This window comes from Osmia lignaria, chromosome 3, assembly GCF_051020975.1.
Source record: "Osmia lignaria lignaria isolate PbOS001 chromosome 3, iyOsmLign1, whole genome shotgun sequence".
NCBI lineage: Eukaryota > Metazoa > Arthropoda > Insecta > Hymenoptera > Megachilidae > Osmia > Osmia lignaria.
The window spans coordinates 5,406,352-5,429,027 of NC_135034.1; the positions used below are offsets into that span (position 1 = coordinate 5,406,352).

General features: G+C 37.7%; 4 protein-coding genes and 1 long non-coding RNA gene across 12 annotated transcripts in view; 3 read left to right on the forward strand and 2 right to left on the reverse strand.

The window, feature by feature from the left end:
* Positions 1 to 12,786, reverse strand: part of LOC117605205 (uncharacterized) — a 30,086-nt gene extending 17,300 nt beyond the window's left edge. For 2 of the 3 annotated variants that reach the window (XM_034326231.2, XM_034326229.2), the window contains exon 1: positions 6,179 to 6,534. In XM_034326231.2, coding sequence (XP_034182122.2) covers positions 6,179 to 6,262 — 84 coding nt within the window. In that variant the 5' untranslated portion in view covers positions 6,263 to 6,534. Of the gene's footprint in view, positions 1 to 6,178; positions 6,535 to 12,357 lie in introns of those variants that run through there. The other variant, XM_034326230.2, reaches the window with a different exon arrangement.
* Positions 12,787 to 13,642: 856 nt separating this feature from the next.
* Positions 13,643 to 15,592, forward strand: LOC117605212 (CIMIP2 protein CG18335). Its single transcript, XM_034326253.2, has 7 exons — positions 13,643 to 13,862; positions 14,021 to 14,159; positions 14,243 to 14,339; positions 14,395 to 14,570; positions 14,655 to 14,817; positions 15,144 to 15,381; positions 15,456 to 15,592. The coding sequence occupies exons 1-7, from the start codon at positions 13,810 to 13,812 to the stop codon at positions 15,523 to 15,525; spliced, it is 936 nt and encodes a 311-aa protein (XP_034182144.1). The 5' UTR covers positions 13,643 to 13,809; the 3' UTR covers positions 15,526 to 15,592.
* Positions 15,593 to 15,681: 89 nt separating this feature from the next.
* On the reverse strand, positions 15,682 to 18,438 carry Kyat (Kynurenine aminotransferase). 5 transcript variants are annotated; one of them, XM_034326244.2, is made up of 8 exons: positions 18,328 to 18,438; positions 17,418 to 17,557; positions 17,170 to 17,320; positions 16,859 to 17,095; positions 16,542 to 16,785; positions 16,301 to 16,467; positions 15,862 to 16,212; positions 15,682 to 15,783 (listed from the first exon to the last, which is right to left on the reverse strand). In XM_034326244.2, the coding sequence occupies exons 1-8, from the start codon at positions 18,361 to 18,363 to the stop codon at positions 15,724 to 15,726; spliced, it is 1,386 nt and encodes a 461-aa protein (XP_034182135.1). In that variant the 5' UTR covers positions 18,364 to 18,438; the 3' UTR covers positions 15,682 to 15,723. The 5 variants fall into 5 exon arrangements, with proteins under 5 accessions (XP_034182135.1, XP_076549278.1, XP_076549280.1 ...); XM_076693163.1 differs by lacking the exon at positions 18,328 to 18,438 and adding an exon at positions 18,011 to 18,165; XM_076693165.1 differs by lacking the exon at positions 18,328 to 18,438 and adding an exon at positions 18,016 to 18,138.
* Positions 17,822 to 19,100, forward strand: LOC143308233 (uncharacterized). The gene is made up of 3 exons (XR_013065205.1): positions 17,822 to 17,903; positions 18,471 to 18,589; positions 18,652 to 19,100. It is a non-coding gene; the product is annotated as an uncharacterized LOC143308233 (long non-coding RNA).
* Positions 19,101 to 20,216: 1,116 nt separating this feature from the next.
* Positions 20,217 to 22,670, forward strand: Taf7 (TATA-box binding protein associated factor 7). 2 transcript variants are annotated; one of them, XM_034326302.2, is made up of 8 exons: positions 20,217 to 20,431; positions 20,722 to 20,830; positions 20,933 to 21,061; positions 21,140 to 21,220; positions 21,307 to 21,673; positions 21,748 to 22,104; positions 22,188 to 22,357; positions 22,429 to 22,670. In XM_034326302.2, exons 1-8 carry the CDS (start codon positions 20,232 to 20,234, stop codon positions 22,450 to 22,452), a joined length of 1,437 nt encoding a protein of 478 aa, XP_034182193.1. In that variant the 5' UTR covers positions 20,217 to 20,231; the 3' UTR covers positions 22,453 to 22,670. The 2 variants fall into 2 exon arrangements, with proteins under 2 accessions (XP_034182193.1, XP_034182194.1); XM_034326303.2 differs by lacking the exon at positions 20,217 to 20,431 and adding an exon at positions 20,465 to 20,573.
* The last annotated feature ends 6 nt before the right edge of the window (positions 22,671 to 22,676 follow it).

Here is a 22,676-nt window from a genome sequence, read left to right on the forward strand (position 1 = left end):
GTTCGAATGCGATCCGATGGCAAAACGGTCTCGTTGATTGATTTTTTCGAAGGCGAAATTTCGATGCCGATCGAAATTCGGTGTCGTACCGAGGGGAATCAACAGGTGATTGGAAAACGCAAAATTAATCTTCCCGGTACGAGATGGTTAATTATTTCGCAAAAGTAATTAGTTTGAACTTCATTCAAGCCGGCGCCTCTCTCGGAACACCTTATGTAACTGTTGATATTACATAAAAGGTTCATTGCATAAACACCCACGCATTTCAATTTTACTGTATACCGATTACTACCTGCTAAAAGATTACTAAATCGTTGCTTAACGATTAAATTATTAATCATCGTTGAATATTCTTGTCGATCAGCAACGACTTCTAAGAAGCTAAAACGATCGACCCGTTATGGTTCGATGACAAGAACGATCGGCTTCCGTTCTGCCATCGAAAGAATTCTTTTCCGTCACGTTTCTCCGATCCTCCGTTACACTGGCTGACTTATCTTCAATTTACAGTGACAATATTTGCAATATTCTTTGTTTAAGGCACGCCTTGCCTCGAAAGAAAACAATCAAGTACAATAACTCTAATACATTGCTCTGAACTATAATAAGACACCTTATATAGGTAACCACACGATCCATTCTCAATAATCGTTGCGTCGATGATTTTCAGATTTGTAAGCCGCTATTACGACACATTACAAGCGTATAACGATAGAGTAAAACATTTTCACTTTACCGTTCCACTTGTTTGATAAGCTTTACACAAGCGTTTTCTTCTTTTCAGGCTATTACGATTTTTTTATATAGATAAGTAACGTGCCAACATCAGTTTTAATGCTGCATTTATTTATAAATAGAAAATAAAATAGAAAAATAATTTAATAACAAGTGCAAGATATCTATGTTAACGCCTGCAATTATTCTTTTAATAGAAACACGTTAGCAATTTTCTGATATGGATTAATACATTGTTGACTGGCGATTTTACAATATTCCATATTATCCTTTATCTACTGATTTTTCTAACGAGTAGAATATTTTCAAATTATTATCTTGAATCGGTAGATAGAGTTTCTCGCCGGAAGTAAGCGCGAGCATGTTGCAAGCTCGTAAAGAATTCTGAAACGAGGTAAAAGAACGCCCATCTCTGCACCTTCAGCCAGTTTATTAATTCTTCAATTAGTAAGATACACCTCTGTACGTATAGACGGTGATTACTTGCACGAATTAACCGTGAAGAAGTTCGCGTGGCGAAGAAACGAAAAGTAAAACGTCGGGGTATTAGAAAGCGATGGCTATCCACTGTTGGCGCGATGCAATTATGTCAAGAATGTTTGCAAACATTATCGTGCAAGTTTCCTTCGAAACAGCCGATTCATCAGATAATATCGCAGACAGAAAAATGATCTACAATATTTGACGAGCGAATGCTCTCAACCTGTTTTCTCAAGAATTTAAACGTATTAGATAAAATAATTATATTTTATCGGTCTACTAATACACGAAAAAAAAAATTTAATGTTGATATTCTAATTTTGGAAGTCAAATATTACAGAGTTGGGTATTACTTGAAATAATCGGAAATTTCGGCTAAACCGAAAATATTGAAGAATAAGAAATGAAACATTATTCGAATAATTAAAAATTCAATGATATATTTGAGAATAACAGGAAAAAATCGAAGGAGTATCTAAATCGTGGGCTACTTTCGTGAAAGTTTTGTCATTTGACTGGAAAAGTATGCGGAACAGTTGTTTCCAACTTTCTAGTCGAGTAAATCGTTACAGTAATGACCAATCAGAAAGCTAATTTGCACGATCGATCAACACTAATTTGTCCACTTCATTTCTGAAAATCATACGATCTTTTTTTTGTTTATAAACATTCTTCTCCTGTATTCTTTAGCGACAAAGAAATGTTCGGATAAAGAGCGGAAATAAATAAAACAGAAGCATGGATAGTTCATACTCCACTTTCCCACATAAATTGCTAAACCTGGTACATTTCAGTGATCGTTTTCATCGTTCGGTAAACTTTCACGTTTCACTACGCTGCTTTACAAAATTAGTCTAGAATTTCATAAATGACAAACAGGTAACAGTAACAGAAACAATTGTGTTTCTTATCGATCAGAACGTAAGTAGACTATGATCGAAAGTGTTCTAACGCAAACGGCTTGTAATTATAAAATAAATAAATAATCTCTTATCGATCACGATTTCGGTAACAGACACGAGATACGTCTGTTTATCTGTTTCATTCACCTTCGTTTAATCAGTTTACACAGTGTCGAAAATGTTAAAAATGTGCAAGAATGTTGGTGTAACGGATTGCTCGGTTCATTGAGCCCGTACTGAATGCTTAAAATCAAGGACGGAATAATAAATTGTGAAGCATCCGTACGGGTGAAACAGTTTCCTCGGGGAAACGGGTAAAACGTTAGAATACACGAAAAATTCTCACACATCTTATCTTACCGTCGATTTATCATGCTAATAAATTATCTAAATCGTGGTATAAGCAAGTTTCTAATGTACTAATTTCATTACTTTTCGTGGAAATTTAAAATCGTTAGACACGATAGAAACGCGTTGAACAACCTCGTTCGAGGTTCATTTTTCTATTTTCACATCGGAGGAATCACGGAACACTTGGCATTTCACGAGATAGTTAAAGTGTAACTGATAGGATAGGAAAATTATCACTGATCTAGAAACTTTATGCCTTCTTGATATTTGACGTTTATGAGCTAAAGATTTTTCCTCTTATTTCCTGAGTAAGAGAAAAACGATCCCTGGGAGCCAAATGGTGTTTTTTTTTTTTTCCAATTCCCAAGCCCACCCACCAATCAACCAGATAATTGAATTAATTATTATTGAACCATCGTACACCGATGCATTGAACGACCTATGGGTCGTTATGCATTTTACCTGTACTTTTATTCGAAGATAATCACGACAGGAATAAGGTGAACGGGAACACGCGTTGCTCGTACGTACACGCGGCGGGTATCGCGGCACGCGATTTGCGCAAACGTCTTGATCGCTCGTCTACCAGGCTGGTATGAAACGAAGGTGTGCATACGCAACCACGCGAGTGCAACGCGCACACGCGTGCATCACGGTCACATGTGGGTGTCCGTGTCACGCGGTCGAGTTGCGCGCCGTTCCACACCACTTGCCACCACGTGTGCGCGGATACTACGCGATCGAGGAACTTCTCATCGATTCGGGCAACAGCGAATTTCATTCATCATTTCGATCACTCGAATTCATCTTCGTTTTACATATGTAAGATATCGGGAATATCTATAAAAATTCCAGTTCAACCCTCGAACGGCGGACCATGGAGAGAGTCTCAATTTTCATTTAATTTTATGTTTCATATTGAAATTTATCAAATTTCACGCTGTTCCTTTAAAAATTATTTTGGGTGACGATTGACTATACGAATCAATTACTGAAAATATGAACGAACGTTTCATATGAAAAGCGTTTAATTTACTGGAGAAAATATAATCGAATTTCTCAACTTTCTTTTCGATTATTATTTACAACGATATCTACATCGGTGTAATTTTTTAAAACGAAACTGAAAAGATACAAACCACGATGATAAAGAGAGATTCATTTCATTTTACTGCAATAATGAATCACCGTTTGCGATCGTTTCTAAATTGCCGCCCAAGAAAGCGAATCTTTCAAAACGCTCGGCATAGAAAAGGAAAGAGGAGCGGGAGGAGAAATACGGGCACCGTGTCCCTGAACTCGATACTTTCGCCGCCATTGTGCGCTCATTGCAAAAAGGATTTTTGCAACCGTGCTGTAAGCAACGGGTGCACGACTATCCTTTACAAGCCAGCCAATAAATTAATGTTACCAGGGGAGCAGCAAACAAGGAGTGTCGCGGCACTTTTGCAAAAAACCTATTATTAACATACTGCCCTGTTCTGTATGCAACAATGTCTCAACATTACTTGCAGTTTAACAATGATTTTGCAACGTACCAGTCCCGCCCGCCACCGACCCTTTGAAAATGTTCCAAACACGCACGCGAAACCTTCCCCGCGAATTCCGGTTTCCATGTAACGAGAAAATTGTTTCTCATCGAGCCACTGTCTCTTCTTCCGTTTTCGAACCAGACGAGAAAGTTCTTCTCCTTTTATGCTGCCTTGATCTTACAGCTTCGTAAGCTTGTCTTTTTCTTCTTATTCTTTCATGTGGTATCTTATGAACCCGGTTACACGACGCACCTGGTGCGTCGTGGTCTTATTCAACGGATAACGCTAACACGCACCGGGTGCATCGTCGGTTTGATCGACGCGACGCGTGCCGACGATGGACGCCGAACGGAATTCCACTTTCGACACAGGGCATATTTCTTGGCTTTTGTCCGGGCTAGGAAGCATGCATGGCTATCGGTGCGCTCATAAATAAGGCATAACCGTGAACGTGGCGTAGGCGAGTCGAGCTCGTTGGTGTGCGTTCACGAACAAGAAGACGTGTGCCCTCTTCTCTGCTTCTTGTGTACACGGCCAGGGGTAAAAAGAGCCCAGTGACAAGCGGAAAAAAAAAGCCACCGCGAAGTAGCCACTTAGAGAGGACGCTTTTAGCTCGCTCTACCTCTAGGCGAGCGTTATTTCCCCTGAATTTATCTGATTAATGTTTCAGAGGAGACCGAGGGTTGCCTTGCTTGGATGGTACTTCTTTATTGAACAGATTAAGCAGGTAGGTGGATGCGTTTTTCTACTCCTTTTTACAAGAGTTTCACACTCTCGCCGTGTCTTCATTCATATCTGCGTGGAACGTTTTACACCCACTTAAGGGGTGAAAGGAAAACCGGGGAGAGAAAAGTTCTAAACGTTATCGGCGAGTCATTTAAATGTACCGGTAATTATTTTTCTTTTTCTATGTAATAAGCTTTGAATTAGAAAAGATCATTTGCAAGCCAATGGCTGGCGAGACGAATTAGCGAAAGCTACTCTTTCCTATTAGCGAATTTTAGTCAATAGACGAAACCGAATGATCTCGTTCTCTCGTCCCGGTACACAATATCCACGAATTTGCATAACACGTCCTCGTTACCGAGAAATACGAGTGCACGCAGAAAAGAAACGGTAAAGGAGTACCATGGCAAGAATAAAAGAAGAAACGCTGTCAGTTACGTGGGAAACAGAAATTTTTCGAAAATCCGGCTAACGGTCAGTTCTCACGCATTATGTACCTCTTCTTTACAAAATGTGTTGCTTCCACAAAGATGGAAAAGTAAAAGACTCAAGGGGTGACCATAGACTTGTAGATGGCTCGTCTCACCCCAAGGAAAGTGATGCTAATGAGGGTATTAATCGACGTAATAGACAATAAACAAAAAGAAGTGAAAAGACTTTGAAATTTTTGAAACACCTCCACTTCCGGTGCCGACATCTGCATCGACGCCATTTAATTTTCCTACAGTGGTTCGTATGTAAACTTTAGATTCTTTTGGAGAACAACAAGTCCAGTTTCTGTTAATGGGAACATTCGCGGGCGGCAATTAAGCAATACTCGGTTCGTCGGTTACTTTTAATTGTTCTTAACGAGGCTAAACGCGGACGTGGTCCACGTCACGGCGCATAACAATGAATAACGGTTGCGGTGAACGAGTCCGTTTACTTTTGTTCCCTATTGTCACCGACGACGACAATAAGCCGACCACGCAAGGGCTCGAAACGCGTATCATTGACGTGCGAAACTCTTGTTTGCAAATAACTACACATAAATTCAGTGAAGTTTATTTCTCATTGAAAAATTACGCCTACGCGATAGCGTCAGTCGTTGGCAAAGAAATCTAAAGTATGCTTGCAAATAATCGATAGTCGATAGGGGTTACGATCGATCGAAGATTCTACAAAATGGCGAACGCGTGTTAAACACCTGTTCAGATTTTTGTAGCTACTGATTACTTACTATTACTGCTAAGATGCTAATTACTTATTAGGAAAATTTAACGCCAATATAGATTGTTATACATTCAAACTTATAATATAGGAGTATAAAGGTTATACTAAAGTATATACGCTGAATAAAAAAGCGCGGGCTCCTGTCAACGAACAACAGCACGAAGTTGGCCGCAAGCCGCACATTCAACAGGCTCTTGACAAATTTTGTCAAGATATTTAAAGAAAATACAATTTACTCACCGTCAACTCGGCATGTCGTCCGGCGTCATTGGAGTGTCGCCGATGGAAACCCGTCACGCTCGAAAATATCGTCGACACAATCATGCGGGTACGGTGTTTCACTGGTCACGTTTGTATCGAATGTCAGAACGTCGAGAAACCATAAACATCGCGTCAGGCCAGAGAAAAAAGTGTTCTATATGACCCTTGTTACAGGACAACGCATCTACTTTACTTCTTTATACGAACTCGACTTATTTGTTATTCGCGTTAAAATAATTTATACAATTAATCAATTTACTCATTAATATAACGTACACCTTCACTCAACCGACACGCGATACACACCTAACCAATGGTCGAATCGTACTGAGCCGGTGGCACTCGCGAATCTCTCACTAGACTACCCCCACTCCCCACCCCCTGCGTACTGCGCAGGTCAAATCAAATATACAACCCTTAGATCTTTTCAAACAATCCAATATTTTAATTGCATATTTAAAATCAGAATGATTTTGTTGCTAATGTATTTTATTTATTCTAAGTAAACTGTAGATGTTAATCGCCTCTTCCTAGGCGATTTCAAATATTATCTCAATTCGCGCCTTTTAGAAAAGTGCGTAGTATGTCGATTGATTTTACTATTTGAACAAATTTATTTTCTTTTTGTATAATGATAATGTTTATTAAAAGTGCAGTGAAGTTACTTATGAACGCATAGAAATGATTTTCAGTGATAGCTTATTTCGATTGGATTCGTTATGCACATCTGAATTTCTAGTGTAGGCATAAGATACTCGTATACTGTAGGCCTGCTGTAGATTATAAACAGCAGTTAGCGGCTGTACGTGTACTTACATGTATCTAATGTTTGTTGACATCTTGCCTCCCGTGTCCTCGCGCAAGGTTTTTCGTGCAAATGTACGGACACGACAAGCAGCTAGTTCCCTGACTACAGCGGTGTCGAATACATCAAATAATTTTCTTCCCGGTCTATAACAGCCTCCTACACTAGCGTTAGAGGTTAAGTAACAATTTGAAGTTAAACAACAACAGTATTTATTCTCTAATTCTTAATCAAGACATGAAATTCCGACATAAAAGAATCTCAGACAATTAACATAAACATTTTTAACCAGATGAACCGGCACGTCGAATGGAATCGCGAGCAGCGTTTGAAAGACAACAAAAAAGACGGGAGAGATAAGGAAAGTGCAGCTTAACACACCATGAAGAATAGCATGCGAATAGAATACGCCGTGAAGGACTGAAACGCGATAAAACACAAAAAGGACGATAATCTCAAGACGTATAAAGCATATAAGTATGTATCAGCTAGCAATTTACTGGCTATTGAATTTGTTTAACGCGTAAACTGAATGCTTTCGTCGTGGTCCACGTTGAAGATATTTTCTACGTGTTTATCTGATGCGTGCCCTGCATACAGGGTGTCTCCAATTAACGAATGAACTCGATACGATTCAACCATACATTTATATAAAACATCTGTCATTTTAACTAATGTTTAAATACGTACTTTAAACTGGCGGACCATGGAGATATTATTCAATAATATGGCCCAATATGGCGTCACAGTAACGTAGCAAATCCGCTAAAAATGTCAAACTTTACACGCTTATAACTTTTTAACCATTGGATTCCTAAAGTTAAGACTTGCCTAAAGTAAAGTTTAACCAAAGTTTAAGTGGTCCGAACCAAAGGCGTCCGGAAGACGAGATCCTCTTAGCCAGAGGTATCTTGGATACACCCTGTATATTCCTCAGGGAATCAGGCGCGAACTACTTTTCTTCGGTGCCTATGATCTTACACTTTAATGATATACTTGGCGCATACTATCGCGCGTATTATTCCCGAGGGTGTATACAGATTATGATACCTGTACGATTATAAAACCTCCGAGACAGGCAGTTATGAGTCACGCTCACGGTGCAGAAGGAAGCCTCCGGTGGATAGTATAAATGTTAATATCGCTCGTTCATTATAATCCCTAGAATGCTACGCATCGCGCCAAGGGCGAACGGTACGTAATATTTATGTCGTTACAACGCCCGTTGTCCCCTGTCGTTCGTTTTTTCTTGATTTCATTCAACGAAACACCAGGAGCATGCGTTAAAAACAGTTAGCCTCGTACCTCCATTACATAATCGCGTATTTTCCAGAAGGTCAAGTAACTTTTTTTCCATTAATCATCGGATGATTGCACCCTTTGAAGAGCAACAGCCCGTAAACCCATCCACGGCAAACAATGACGTTGGAAAAAGAAATACACGGTAACCGGTGTTCACCGATCGCTAAAGGAAAATTTCTATTCGCGTACTGTGATTTTTCTTTCTCATTCGTTATTTAAAATTATTGTTCTCGGACGTTTATTTGTAAACTTATACCGCAGGAGGGTAAAAAACTACTTTCTCGTCGTACCGATGTTGCTATCAGTTGTAAACGCGTTTCGCATCGTCGATCAATTTTTCAGCAACTGAAACAGCTTAATTCAATCTCAGTGGGACAATATACCAGCTGGAAATGTCGACATTCTTCGGCTGCGATCTCTTTCTTCGCTGTACGATCCTCCTCAGTGTCGTGGCTCTCCCACATTCGGCTCCAACCTGACCGCATTCCACGAAGAATCTGTGTCTCCGCCTATCAGAATGCATTCGCATAGTTTTCGATGCGCGAAACTGCTGCATCAATGACGCATACTTCGTTCATGGGAAGCTCGATTCGCTTCTCGAGCAAATATGCGTGTTCAATGGGGAGAAATTAGACGAGGATAGCACGTGCGATACTGAGATTGCATTTATGTTATTCGAGGATATGAAAATTACCATCGGATCGCAACGGTAACGCTATTATTATACCGTCGACGCTAATTTTTCCATTCTCGTAGAAATTATTCCTATTTACCTTTTCTAGGTTGACTTGTTCGTTTATTAGAAAAATAATCCAACTTCGTTCTGAGAAGGTTTATTAAAGACGCCGGAGAAGTTGTTGGAAATCTCACGAGGAATCTGCGGAGCATATCGTGCCAGCATCGTGTAAGGAAAAACAAACGCAAAGTTAAATAACTCATGAAAGCAATTCCGGATGGTAGAAATATAAAATATCTTATTTCTGTTTCACAGTAAAAAGTGTCCAACGGTTCGACCGAGGAACTCCATCACCGGGTTTTCTTTTCAAAAAGGGATAATATCGTAATTAAAATGAGTAATACGTTCGCGACACCGTAGTACTGTTTCTTTTTTGCCGTCTGTAAGATTATGGGAGGGCTGGAGGCAAGGGACTCTACGTCACTTCCTGAGGAACACGGGTTACGAGAAATTGCGGTTTACGAAGAACTCGATAAAGCCGCAAACCGCACGATTGTCCTTGATAACCAGGTAATGTATTTCAGTGAAATACTTTCCATTTGTCATCTCGGTTGAAAGGGATAACAGCGTTATTTCCGTGGGAAATCTATTCCGCGAATGAATATAAACGACATTCGCAGAACAGACAAAAGCAATAATGTTTTAACGTCTGTCGTAAACAAGTTATCTCGCTGTCATTCACAAATATAGGAAGAAAGCGTAACACGTTCGCTGTGAATGATGAATATTAATTAATACGAATTATCGACAGGGAACGATAAGATAAGCTTTATTAATTCCAACGTCGCGCACCGAACGTACAAATTCACCGGAGACAAAGGAGAGAAACTTCCACGTAAACCTTCTCGTTTACTCATCAATTATCGAAACGCGACTTTGATGGCATTTCAATCGGTCTGGCGCCTCTGATACGCGATGCAACGAAGGTGCCATCGCGTTAAGAAGGGTTCGCACGCGCCCTTTTGTGTCGACGATGCGTACAAGCGCGTCGTTTGCATAAAACGCGTCGATGAGTCAGTGTCTCCTCGCGTCGTATAGCATAACGCAACCCGTTCCGAGCGCACCTGCCTTACATCCTTTCTTCCGAGCCGTGGATCTTCTAACGCGTATGCACCCGCTGGTCAACGGCATTAGACCAGTCGATATTCCCGGCTCGTGCGAGCGGAACAATGAAAACCCAAGCGAATACAATGCGAGTCACGCCGATCATGCGGATACGATGGACGCGAGGCATGCATGTGTCTCGGGGACAAAGACGAAAAGCCGGAAACATGGAAGATGATAATAACAGAAGGGAAAAGAACGAATAAGAAGAAGGAGGAATAAACGACGACGAAGCAAAGGGCAGTGCAACGTGCGCTCATGATTTACGCGCATCGACGATCGAGGCTGCGCATAATTTATCGATTGATCGGGAACGCATGCGTACTCGCGAAGAGGATACAGACTCTGCGCAATCGATCACTGTCCACCACGACCGATGACGTTAATGAGGACGATCGGTACTTAGCGATACTTTAGCCTGCTAGCCATTGCGAACGATTACGTGCCTCGTTTGTTTGTGCAACGGAGAGAGATCATTTGGTCCGTCGCATCGGCATGAATAAAGATGTTGCGTTTCTTAGCGAGGGTCGAGGGACAATTTCGGGATACTAGAACCGACGTCCTCTTCCTTTTCTTTTTTTATTAGCAATTTTAATTTGCATTCGGCCTTCGAGTGGTTAATCAGCAAATTCAATGCATGTAGGATGACTTGGCTGGTCGGTAGCCATATTATTCTGCTTATTAGTCAACCCGTATCTAAGATTGAAAATCTTGAAAAAAGGGCTATAGCATTTAGACTTTCCGTCATACTTGTACAGGACAAGATTTATCGAAAAAATTCTTGCGAATCTCAACTTTCGGTCTGACCGGAAATGGCCGAAAAATGGTTGGCTCTAGATCGATTTCGGTCTAGTTCACTTTAGCTTGTTAGGAAGTTTAGTCATTAGATAAAAATTTTTATAGTGTTCACTTAATTAAAACGAATCATGAAAAATGTAATCGCATCGACCCTCTCCGTGTAAACGTCAGCAAATAAATCGACGAGCAACTCTTCGCGTAATAAATCGGCCGCGATCTTCGTTATTTGTTTAACCGTTGGAAATGAGACGTAGGAAGGAGGCGTCGAAAAAACACGAAGAGGGATCCACGATCGATCAATGTCATTCCGCATGATCACACGGATGAGCATGATCGGCAGTGTACATACACCGGTTCAACGCGGTAGCCGTTTCAAGGGTCCACCAGGGAGAAATAATCTGTTTACCGGAAAGAATTATGACCAGGCGTGAGCTTTAGCACGGAAGTGGTCATTGAACGACGAACCCCTCGTTTTAATGGCATTACAGAGAGAATGGAAGAAGTAATTGAACACCGGTGTCGGAGATTCTTCTACAATAATTTACGCTGCTATGCATAAATCTAACCAGTCGCAGACTCCGTTTATTAAATTTCTAAAAAAAATATTTGCTATATCGCTGGAAATAGTAACAGAGGGAAGAGGATCGTTTGAAATTTGCATCGTTTAGTCAAATGAATCTCTAACAATGAGACGGAATTTGTACCCGTGCATATCTTTGCCTATGGTTAAAGCTACACCCACGGTTAGCTACGAGCTGAGCGATAATAAAGCTTCCGGTCTGCTCGCGCCAGCCGCTGCGACAGAAAACAAAACGCCGGAGGAAGAAGAGAAAATTATTATTCCTTCGCCGCGCGACGCGTGTACAGAGCTAGGTACACGAACCGGATGCAACGCGTTTGATTTACCTCGTGTACACCTGGCCACCAACCCCCAGATGCACCCTTAATTACCGTTTGATCGATTGCATAATTGCCAGTCAGCAGGAAATCACGCGAATATGCTTGCTCGTTTAATTAGGTCAGATTCTCGTTAAACGCGGATAACAGAAATATGAAGCTTTTTTTAATAATTTCACGTTTACTTGGAAAATTTTTGACGAAACATAATAAACAGTGGAAACGAAATCGTTAGCGCGAATTTAAAAGATTTCAAAACTTTGTCGTTGATAAAATCTAGATCTAGTTTATCCCATTAATTATTTATATTTCCAAAAATAATTTTTTAAAACATATAAATTCAATTTAATTAATAAAAAACTTGATATCATTAAAATTGAATAACATTTAATCTCTAAATATATATTAATAATTTTAATGTCATAAAAAAATATATTTAACTCTTTTAATTTCGAGATTTCGACAAGTAAAGCTCTGGAAAAAAAGAAAAGGATAGAAAAGCATTGATCAACTCACCCCCTCATTTTCAATGAAACCCGGGGGCTTGACGTCAGCGTCCACGTAAAAGATGGAATTCATTTCCCGGTGAAACCGCATGTTTTTCTTGGATGAATCAATAACCCGTTGCCTCGATATAAAGAACAATCAAGCTCCTTTTCCTCATTTCTCATTTATAAATATCGTCGTTTCAGGAACGTCATCTTTAGCCTTGCACAAACACTGTATCTTCAAAGTCACACAAAATTGATCTCTGGTACACTTTCCCGATTAAAAGAATTTTCAACAAATTATTTACAAATGTCCACACGGTTAAACATATTTGATATGTTGATTGTACAATTGCGCATTAAATTCATTAACGTGCACATAAAGAGAGCGATTCGAAATGGCATGATTTAACAGTGAAAATTGTTCGCGAGTGAAAACATACGTATTCTGAATCAGACATTTGTTACTTCTTTTCGCGGCGGTAGCCCCGTGAAAACTGGAAAGCGAAACGTTAATCGCACACCTCTCTCGTTTCCATACGCAACACACGCGTACGTGTACCCCTACCCTCACAGAAATTTACTCCTCTCCTCTTGAACACGATGGCCCTCCTGGCAGTCAATTAGCGGCTCCCTTAATTCGTTATCCCCCTTAAGCCGCGGTGAAATCATACCGCCCCGAGCTTAACTGCAATTACACGTTGCCTCAAAGTGCAGTGGCAATTAACAAATTCAAAACCTAGCACGCACAGTATTAAACTATGTACAAGTCTGTCCAGGAACCAATACAATTGGTTTAATTCTACTAATATATAGAAATTATTGGTGTAACTGGGTAGGGGTCAGGGTGGATCTGGTCCCCCAAAAATGGGGAGTGTTCCCCTGCCAGAATATATTAGAATATCCGTTGGCTGATAAAATCTTGACTCAATACAAATGAAACATTTGTCACCAAACACCAGTCTTTCATTTGAAATTTGGAGCGTTTAATTTTACTCACATCGGGCAACTGTTTTTTATCTGAGGGACAGAAAATGAACCGTGTTGATTCTGGTCTTAAATGGGTTTAAAGTTTAGACCGAAAGCAGTAACAGTGAATCATAAGGAAATCCCCTTGGTTCTTGCTAGAATTTTTCAACCGAGGAAGAGTGGTAATCAGAACACTGCACTTGTAGCAGTAAAACGAGGCCATTTCTGCAAACACATAAACATTTGTTACATTTCAATAAAAAATTTGAGTACTGCATAGGAAATTTGAATGACACCATACATTATGAAAAAAGTGTTATCATTTGTTTTTAAAGAGAAAATTCCAAAGCAAATTTCATAGATGACATTTGTAGAAATGTAGGAGAAAATCATTCGGCATAATCATGCGAATAAATTAAAGTTAGAAGATAACAAAATCATACCTCTAGATGGCTATTAAAAATTCCAGTTAATTAGTAAAAATTTACGGGTTATCGAATATATTTCGACAATGTCTTCTGGAACGGAATTATTATCCACGGCAGAACCGCATCTTACTCCAGGGTAAACGATTCATCACTTTTTCCGTGATACATATATCACTTCTAGAGAGACACACAAATGTTCTATGGAAAGATAACTTTCATACGTACTATTATCTTACCCTTTTACGAATATCGTTGATAAAAAGGAGAGAGAGAAAAACAGATCGTTTATTTTAGATACGCCGGATATTGTCCTCAATATCGGTACAGATGTGGCGAAACATATGGAAGTATCACGCACAAGTTGCTTCTTGATCCTACAGTAAATCATGCGGAAACGCTCATTTTATCAAACCGAGTCACCGACGACTACGAAGTACATTAGTCAATATTTTTTCCTTCCGAGTATAATCTTATTTTCTAACAGGAATAAAACTTCAATTACCTATCAATCACCAGGTTCAAAGGCCACCAAAAAATGACATAGACATAGTAAATGCTCGATACAAAAGGACTGATCCTATATACGTTCATCCTATGTTACCTGGATATGAAGGTACATCAGATAAATAAATAAAAATTCTAATTAGAATCTAAGTTATACATTATAGGTTTTACACCTAAACTGAATGCTAGACACGGACAAAGATATACGGTACTTGCTACCGAGGGACTTGCTGAATTTGAACGACAACAATTAAAGAACAAAGCTGCTCTTAATGAAGTGAAAAGAAAAATAGACATACAAGGTGGATATGGTGAACCACGAAATTTAGAGGATCGTTTAGTAAGAAATTCCAATATAAACTCCTTACATTAAGAGAAAAAAGAAATGGGATTAACGAATGTATATCGTGAACTCTTAATGCAGCTTATCAAAAGTGAATTCAAATTGCCAATGCTGTCGGTTCGACCAGATTGCGTGGGCGTAATGAGAAATTTATTTCTGGACGAGCAACACGAAAAACCCAGGGATCATGCCCCCTCTCCATACTTTATGGACAATGCAAATCCGAAGAAGTATTTTATCAGCAGTAAGCCTATCTTGTCGAGTCACTGTTACTTTGAATTTGTCTTCAAATAATCTCGTAACTAATGTCACAGTACGATTCATCTGTTTTACGAAATATTGCGTCTTCGAAAACTTTCATCGAAACGACTGAAACGAATCTAATATGCATATTAAACTATATGCTAGATGATATATGAAAATATATTGATGGAAAAATTGAAATACAGATGGATCTTACAGACAGTGAACAACGAATGAGATATTCGTTCATTCGAGAGAAAATTAAAAGTACGAAATTGCAAATATCTATTAACTTCCATTGATAGAAAATTTTTAAACTTATTTAAGGATATGCTGGTCATATACCCTATGGACATTCCCATTTTGGAGCTTCGAATATTCCTGCTACCAACAGCGCGCTTTGCGAGTTCACTTCAAATTATCGAAAACGACAAAGCACAGAATGGGCCCCGATAACAATTTCTCGACCTGATCCACCGCTCATGATTCAACCAACAACGCTCTACCATAAACACGTTGGTATGATTCCAAATTACCTTGGACACGTTCCTGGAGAGACGTTCAGGTAGTAAATTATATTCAACTTACTCGACACGTTTTGAAAGAGTATCGTTTTATTTGAGAATTTGTTGTGTTCAGGTTCGGTAAAACCTTCGGAGCAGACACTAAGGACGCAAAACGATGGCTTCGTGGTGAATTTTCTCCGTAAAATGTGTATGTGTCGTTGTACAATAATCCTATATGTTAAAAAGTATAATTGCATGATAAAAATTGTGATGTCCCTGTACAGATAATAAATAATACGAATGCAGATGGTTACCATGCTTAAAATCTAAATAATATTCCAAAAATATATGGCACTATATTTAAATATATTAATGAGCTGTAGTTTCTTTTGTATTAATCACTATTGCTGAGATTTCCATTTCATTAAGATGTCAGCTGCCTGTTTTAGATTTTCATCTTTCTGCAAAAAAAGGACATTGAACGTTAGTTAAAAAAAAAGAGGCAGTATCAATATTACGCGTTTTAAATCAACTTTTACCTTTATGAAACAATATCGTACGTTGTCCTCCCCCAAGTGTTTATGTTCACGACTGTAAAATGCGGACGGTGGTATTCCTTGAACTCCGACATTTTTCGTCATCCACTTTGTAAACCGATAATCTTTATTCTCATCTGTTTCTTCTTCTAATTTAACCTTATCTTTCAGAGCCGTCCAATTGGCAACCATAAAATATCCACCTTCTGGAATTGTTGGAGACATTCCTACATCGCTAAGGAACGACGCCATGTAATCCCGCTTTGGCTGCAATTCCTTAGCTAAGCTAACAAAGTAGCAATCCGGTTGACCAAATCTTTCCAATTCTTGTTCAAATCCAATTGCTACTGCTTCCTAGAATTTGAAAATAATGTAAATAAGTAAATGTAACTAACAATATAATTAACCGTATCAAAATCTATATTATAAATCTATATATTACTTGGACTGGTGTATTACAAGTATACACACAATTTTGATGAACAACTCGTAAATTATATAGTAAATGTGCTGGACCATAGGCCCATCCTAATTTCCATCCAGTAACACTGAATGTTTTACCAGCAGATCCTATGGTTATTGTGCGCTCATACATATCGGGTAGCGTAGCTAAGATATAATAATTATTTTAAAACAAAGATTTTGTAGAAGAAACTTTAACACCGTTGGAACTCCATTCTTACCGATTCTAATATGTTTATATGGTTCGTAAACGAGCCATTCGTACACCTCATCTGATACCACCAGGGTATTCCATTTTTTAGCTAAATTAGCGATGAATTGTAATTCATCTAGAGTAAATACTTTTCCTACAGGATTATGTGGGGTATTGATTATTATTCCTTTAGTTTTTTCATTAAAAAGGCTCTCCAACTCCTGTTTGTCAAAGACCCAATCTGATGAACTAAGAGGTCCATTCGAACTTTTCTTAAAAATAGAAAAATAAATATGTTACATAAATGTTGCAGAAAAAAATTGCAAAGTTATGCTTAAAACTTACTGGTTTTAAAGCAATGAATCTTGGAACTCCACCTGCAGTTTGAACCATAGGTACATAACAATCAAAGAAAGGTTCAATAATTATCCATTCATCACCAGGGTTTGTGTGACCTTGTAATGTAGCATATAATGCTTGATAAGCCCCAACAGTTACAAGAATTTCATTTTGTGGATCTAAAGTACGATTTAGAAGTTTAGAGTACAATTTTGCAATGACATTTACCAAACGCGGATGACCCTGAAATATTGCAACATATTGGAAATTTCCATAATGATAATCATACAGATAGATAAAATAAGATGAATACTTACAAATCCTCTTGTATATTGATTTAAAAGAGGATTATCACTTATAGCTGTAGCAGCTAAAGCTTTTGTTACATTTTCAGGAGCATGAAAATCTGGGAAACCTTGTCCCAAGTTTAATGGCTTATGCTTTAAAGCAAGCTGAATATACTCAACCCTGAAATGAAACTGGTTCATGAAAAATATGACTACCAATAATGGGTGGTATATAACCACCTGTCAATTTTTAATATCAGTTATAAGGTTTTATTTACCATACTGATTTTTCATTGCCTTTCAAGCGATCTGGCAGATCAAATTTAGACATCACAGCAGAATAACTTCGAGTATTTCTTAGCGCAGATACAGAAACTTTTGCTTTAAAAGTTCCAGAAATAGAAATTCTAGCTAGCATCTACAAATAATTATGGAATAAATGATAAAGGTACCTATATATATATATATACTTTATCAATAATTCTCAACATATTTCATTCATTATTTAAGTAGCCATAATATCAAAATTAATATTAAAGAATATCAAAAGAAACTTATGAAACAAATGTTATAATAAATTAGTAACACATTATTTCACGTACGTCCTTTATTTAACAGTAGAACATGATTAAAAAGACTGTCAGGCACAAATAACAAATTATTACTACCATTACAAATAATTGTAGAACAGTAGGAGGGACTTATAGAAACGTGCATCCAATGATCCAACTATATAATGTGTGGATTTTTTCAAAAATTATAAGGTAAAATATTATTAATTTCAAAGGCAACACATAAATCGCAATTGTCAATTTATTATAACTGTAATAGATTCTTACCAGAAGAAATACACTAATATAAAATAGCTTACTTTACCGACTTTACTGCGTAGAACAAATCAGTAAGTACATTGCTTTAACAATTAATCCGGCCAAGTGTGACCGCTTCTTTGTCAAAACAGCTGTACTTATGCAACAAGTTGTTTATGTATTGAAAAAGGAAAAAAACAAGAAATAAATTCCTGGTTACATATAGTACTTTTATAATAAGTTATTGGTACTTTAGTCGCTAATAAAGAGGATTATTACTCATCGTTGCAATATTTTTTAATATTATAATAGAAACTTGACTGTTATAAAAGTATTACCTGAAAAAACTTGTTTAATTTATGTCACAGAATAAACTTACCAAAAAGAAACATAAATTGTACATAATAGATTTCATTGTATGATCTTAAATTTCAGATATTTAATTTAGAAGTTACTTATTGAAAGTTGTATCTCATACAAGGAGACAGCTGAAAGTATTTTGTTAATGATTTCTTTTCAAAGGAGTTCAAGGTAATTCAAAAGTAAGGTGAAAGGACATTTGAAATTGATAAAAGCAGCATCTTCTGGTCACTTCTTCAAGCTACAAGCAGAGGCGCGAAATTGGACTCTATACATAGAAGGTATCATACAGTTATCAGATATAAAAGTTGTTAATCAAATACCTAAATTATACAATTCAAAGGCAACAGTAGCACCGGTGACTACAGATACAAGAAGACTGGATATGACTTTGTTCGCGAGGGAACATGATTTTGGGGTCCCAGACGTCCCCAGGCACAGTTAGGTCTGCAATGACGATCGTGCTGGTTCACCAGTCCCTCTTTTGCCGCACATTGTTCGGTTTTGCTGTGTTCCATTTTCTGCGTTCATTTAACTTGCTGTATTGACTTTCATAGCTTGTATAAACTCATTAAAACGACGAACGTGTTGATTTTATTATTATTTTATTTATTATTTTATTTATTATTTTATCTCTATTTGTGGCCTCGCGGGGGCTAACCCTATATCACTGCATCCCTTAGATGTCTGCGTCCCTGCATCTCTTCCATCTTTGTTTCACTTACATGCCTGAATTCTTTATATTCCTGCGTCGTTTACATCTCCGTAACAGAGCATCCCTTCTTTACAGGCCAAGACCCATCCCTTTCAATTATTAATTATTTTATCCTCCTTTATGGGCCAAGACTCACGCTCCCTAACTATTTCTTATCCTACTCCTCTCTATGGACCAAGGCCTCCCTTGGCAAATATTTGTTTATTCATTCTTTTTATGAGCCTATCCTTATAGCACTGCATCCCTCACATCACTGTCTTCCTTACACCTCCGTATCTTTTACATCCCTTAATTCTTTACATCCCTCCATCCTTTACATCTCTGCATCCCTTACATCCCTTATGTCCCTGCAACCCTTATAGCACTGCATCCCTCACATCACTACCTTCCTTACATCTCCGTATCTTTTACATCCCTCCATCCTTTACATCACTGCATCCCTTACATCCCTTATGTCCCTGCAACCCTTATAATAAATATATTACAAAAACTGGTTCGAGTAAAGGTAAGTAATTTTTGAATTTTTAATTTTTGAATTTTCAATTTTTCGCCCTCTAGCGGCAAAAATGTGAACTAAAATTTCGACCTCGAGTCAGCGCCATCTGGTTTTAGAAAAAGGAACTAAATCATGCTGAAGTTTTGGCCCTCTAGCGGCAAAAATGCGAACTAAAATTTCGACCTCGAGTCGGCGCCATCTGGGGGCAGAAAAGGGAACTAAATTTTGCAAAAATTTAAATTTAAAATTATTTTTCAGGAGACTTTACTTACCTTTACTTACCTTTACTCGAACCAGGGGCCATAAGTGTATTATTTATAATATATTTATTATAAGGATTGAAAGGATACAAGTGGTGCGGGGAGAATTCAGGAGTGTAAGGGATACAGAGATATAAAGGGTACGGAGATGTAAGGGATACAGAGATATAAAGGGTACGGAGATGTAAGGGATGCAAAAATGTAAGGGATGCAATGATACAAAGGATGCAGAAGTGTAAGGGATGCAGGGATGTAAAGAAAACAGGGATGTAAGTAATGCAGGGGCGTAAAGGATGCAGTGATGTGAAAGTATCACTGTCGACAGATTTTTTTTTTTTTTTTTTAACGTGGGGAAATCTTGCATAAGACCCCCCACCGTCCCATAGGAGAGCGCGGCGGGGAGTGTCAGATTCCTACTGACTAAAACCCCACGGCGAGGGCTCTGGGACCTTATGTGCATTAATCCGGAGCCCTCCACGCCTGGCACATTGGTGCCCGTCTGTGGTGCCTGGCATGTGGCCGACACCGGGGGTCGCACCCGGTACCGACTTGTTGGGCCGCATGCAAAAGCGTCTGGAGCCCCTACTCCTGACGCCAGCAGCCCTAACGGCCTCACTGTGTTTGGCGGTGAAGCCGTGATATTTAGTCACTGGTACTTCTTTTACATTGACTGGACTGATCATGAGAATGGTTAATTATTACGTCATAGTGTAACGACATTATCAATGAACATATCATTTTTATGAAAAGAATTGTTAAATTATACGACAGTTAATAAAATTTTTCACAGTAATGCACGTATCTTTTTTTCTTTTACTTATTTCTTATTCTTGCATCATTTGCAATGAAGTGTTTTGACTTCACCTGCAGTGCATGGTGCATGTATATAGTGTTTGAGCGAAAAAGCTGAAAAAGACGCATTTGTTGTTTTTCTTGATTTAGGGCATTACAACTTTACGAAAACATGAATCGTCATCCAAATGTAGATTATAAAAATCGTAGTGAGCCCCAAGTTGAATTAGAAAGTCAATTTATTTTACGTTTACCACCGGTAAGTTAATTTTCTTGCCAAATAATTTTTTTTAATCTAAATCATAAAACCTCAGTAATGCATGATTAAATGCATATATTAACAATGATTAATGTGTTTTAGGAACCATCACGAGTTTTACGAGAAATTTTACGCTCTGGATTACCCATAAAAGATAGACTGAGTATTAAATTAGAAAATGATATGCGTTATGGTGAGGTTAGATTTGATCATTGGTTACTTCATGCTAAGGTAAAATTTATAGTAAATTTTTGTGTAAGAATATTGTTAGAATATTGTTAACTTAAATACAAATATTTTATTATTTAGGTTGTGGACTTACCAACAATTGTGGAATCTTTAAAAACTATTGACAATAAAAGTTTTTACAAAACAGCTGATATATGCCAGGTACGACAATTTGTAATCAAGCAACCTGGAAATATACATTTGTATATATTTATGTGTATAATATATTTTCTTATTCATTGTTTTAGTTGTTAATTTGTAAGGAAGAAGATGATCATACCACAACGGATGAGGAAAGTCCAGTAAGGCAGAAAAAGAAAGACCCAAATAAAGTGGACAAGAAGTTTCTATGGCCACATGGGATAACGCCTCCTACAAAAAATGTCAGGCGCAGAAGATTTAGAAAGACTTTGAAAAAGAAATATGTAGAAGCTCCAGAAATTGAAAAAGAAGTTAAACGTTTATTAAGGGTAGATAATGATGCTGTTAATGTAAAATGGGAAGTGATTTGTGAGGATGAAGATCAATCTAAACCTAGCAAAGTATCATCATCTGGCACAGTGAAAACTAAACGCGAAAGTATTAATGGTAATACTTCCCAGAGTCTTGATGTTGGTAAGTAATATAAATTAAGGTATAAGAAGTAATTGCATTGAAGTAATTAATAAAATGTTGTTTCAAATTTCTAGCTGAGCATGACATATTTGGTGAACCAGTAAGTGACAGTGAAGAAGATGATGAGGAAGCAAATATAAATGTAATGGAATTGGATGAAAATAGTAGACTCTCAGCTGACAGTAGAGTGTCAGATTCTAATTCCATGCAAGCTACATATTCAGAAAGATCTGCTAATAATGCAGCAACAAGCAACACTCTTGTTACGGAATTTAGTAAGGAAATGTTTCAAAATGACAACAATATAGAAACAGAAGGAGAAAAAACAGAGGATGCATCACCATCAAAAGTACCCAAACTTGAACAGTTTCATTCAGAGTATATAATTCCGGATAGTTTTACAGAAATGCCTCCTGCTCCCACATCAAAAGGTATGGTGAACGATCGTATTCGTTTGTTTCATACCCATTTAGTATGTATATAAACGAAAATTTCTTTTTTTATAATATAACAGACTCGTTACAAACGCGCCTTGCAACTTTACATACTGAATTAGCCGAACTGCGACAAAGAAGACAGCAACAAGAACTTGAGATTGCTAACATCGAAAATGTTAAGTTAAGACAAAGATTCCAAGAAATATTGGACAATTTATTAACGCAGGAAATGCAAAAAGTTCAAGAAGTATGTAGTTTATTTTTATAATTAGAACGGCAATTGTATTCTTGTATCTTAACATAATTATTCTATTTCAGATTCAAGACTTGGAACTGGGATAATTTTTGTGTTATACCATTAAATAATTAAATAGTGTGATCAATGTATAAATATATTTGTTCATGAAATGTTTATTCTTTAAATCAGAAGTATCTGAGTTGTATATTTTGCTTAAATTTTTGTATTGTAATGAATTTAAGTTGTGATTTAATTCCGTGTTTTTTTATGTAATATCTTTGATATGTATATATACTGATGGTTAAATAAATTGTAAATTCTTTTCCTT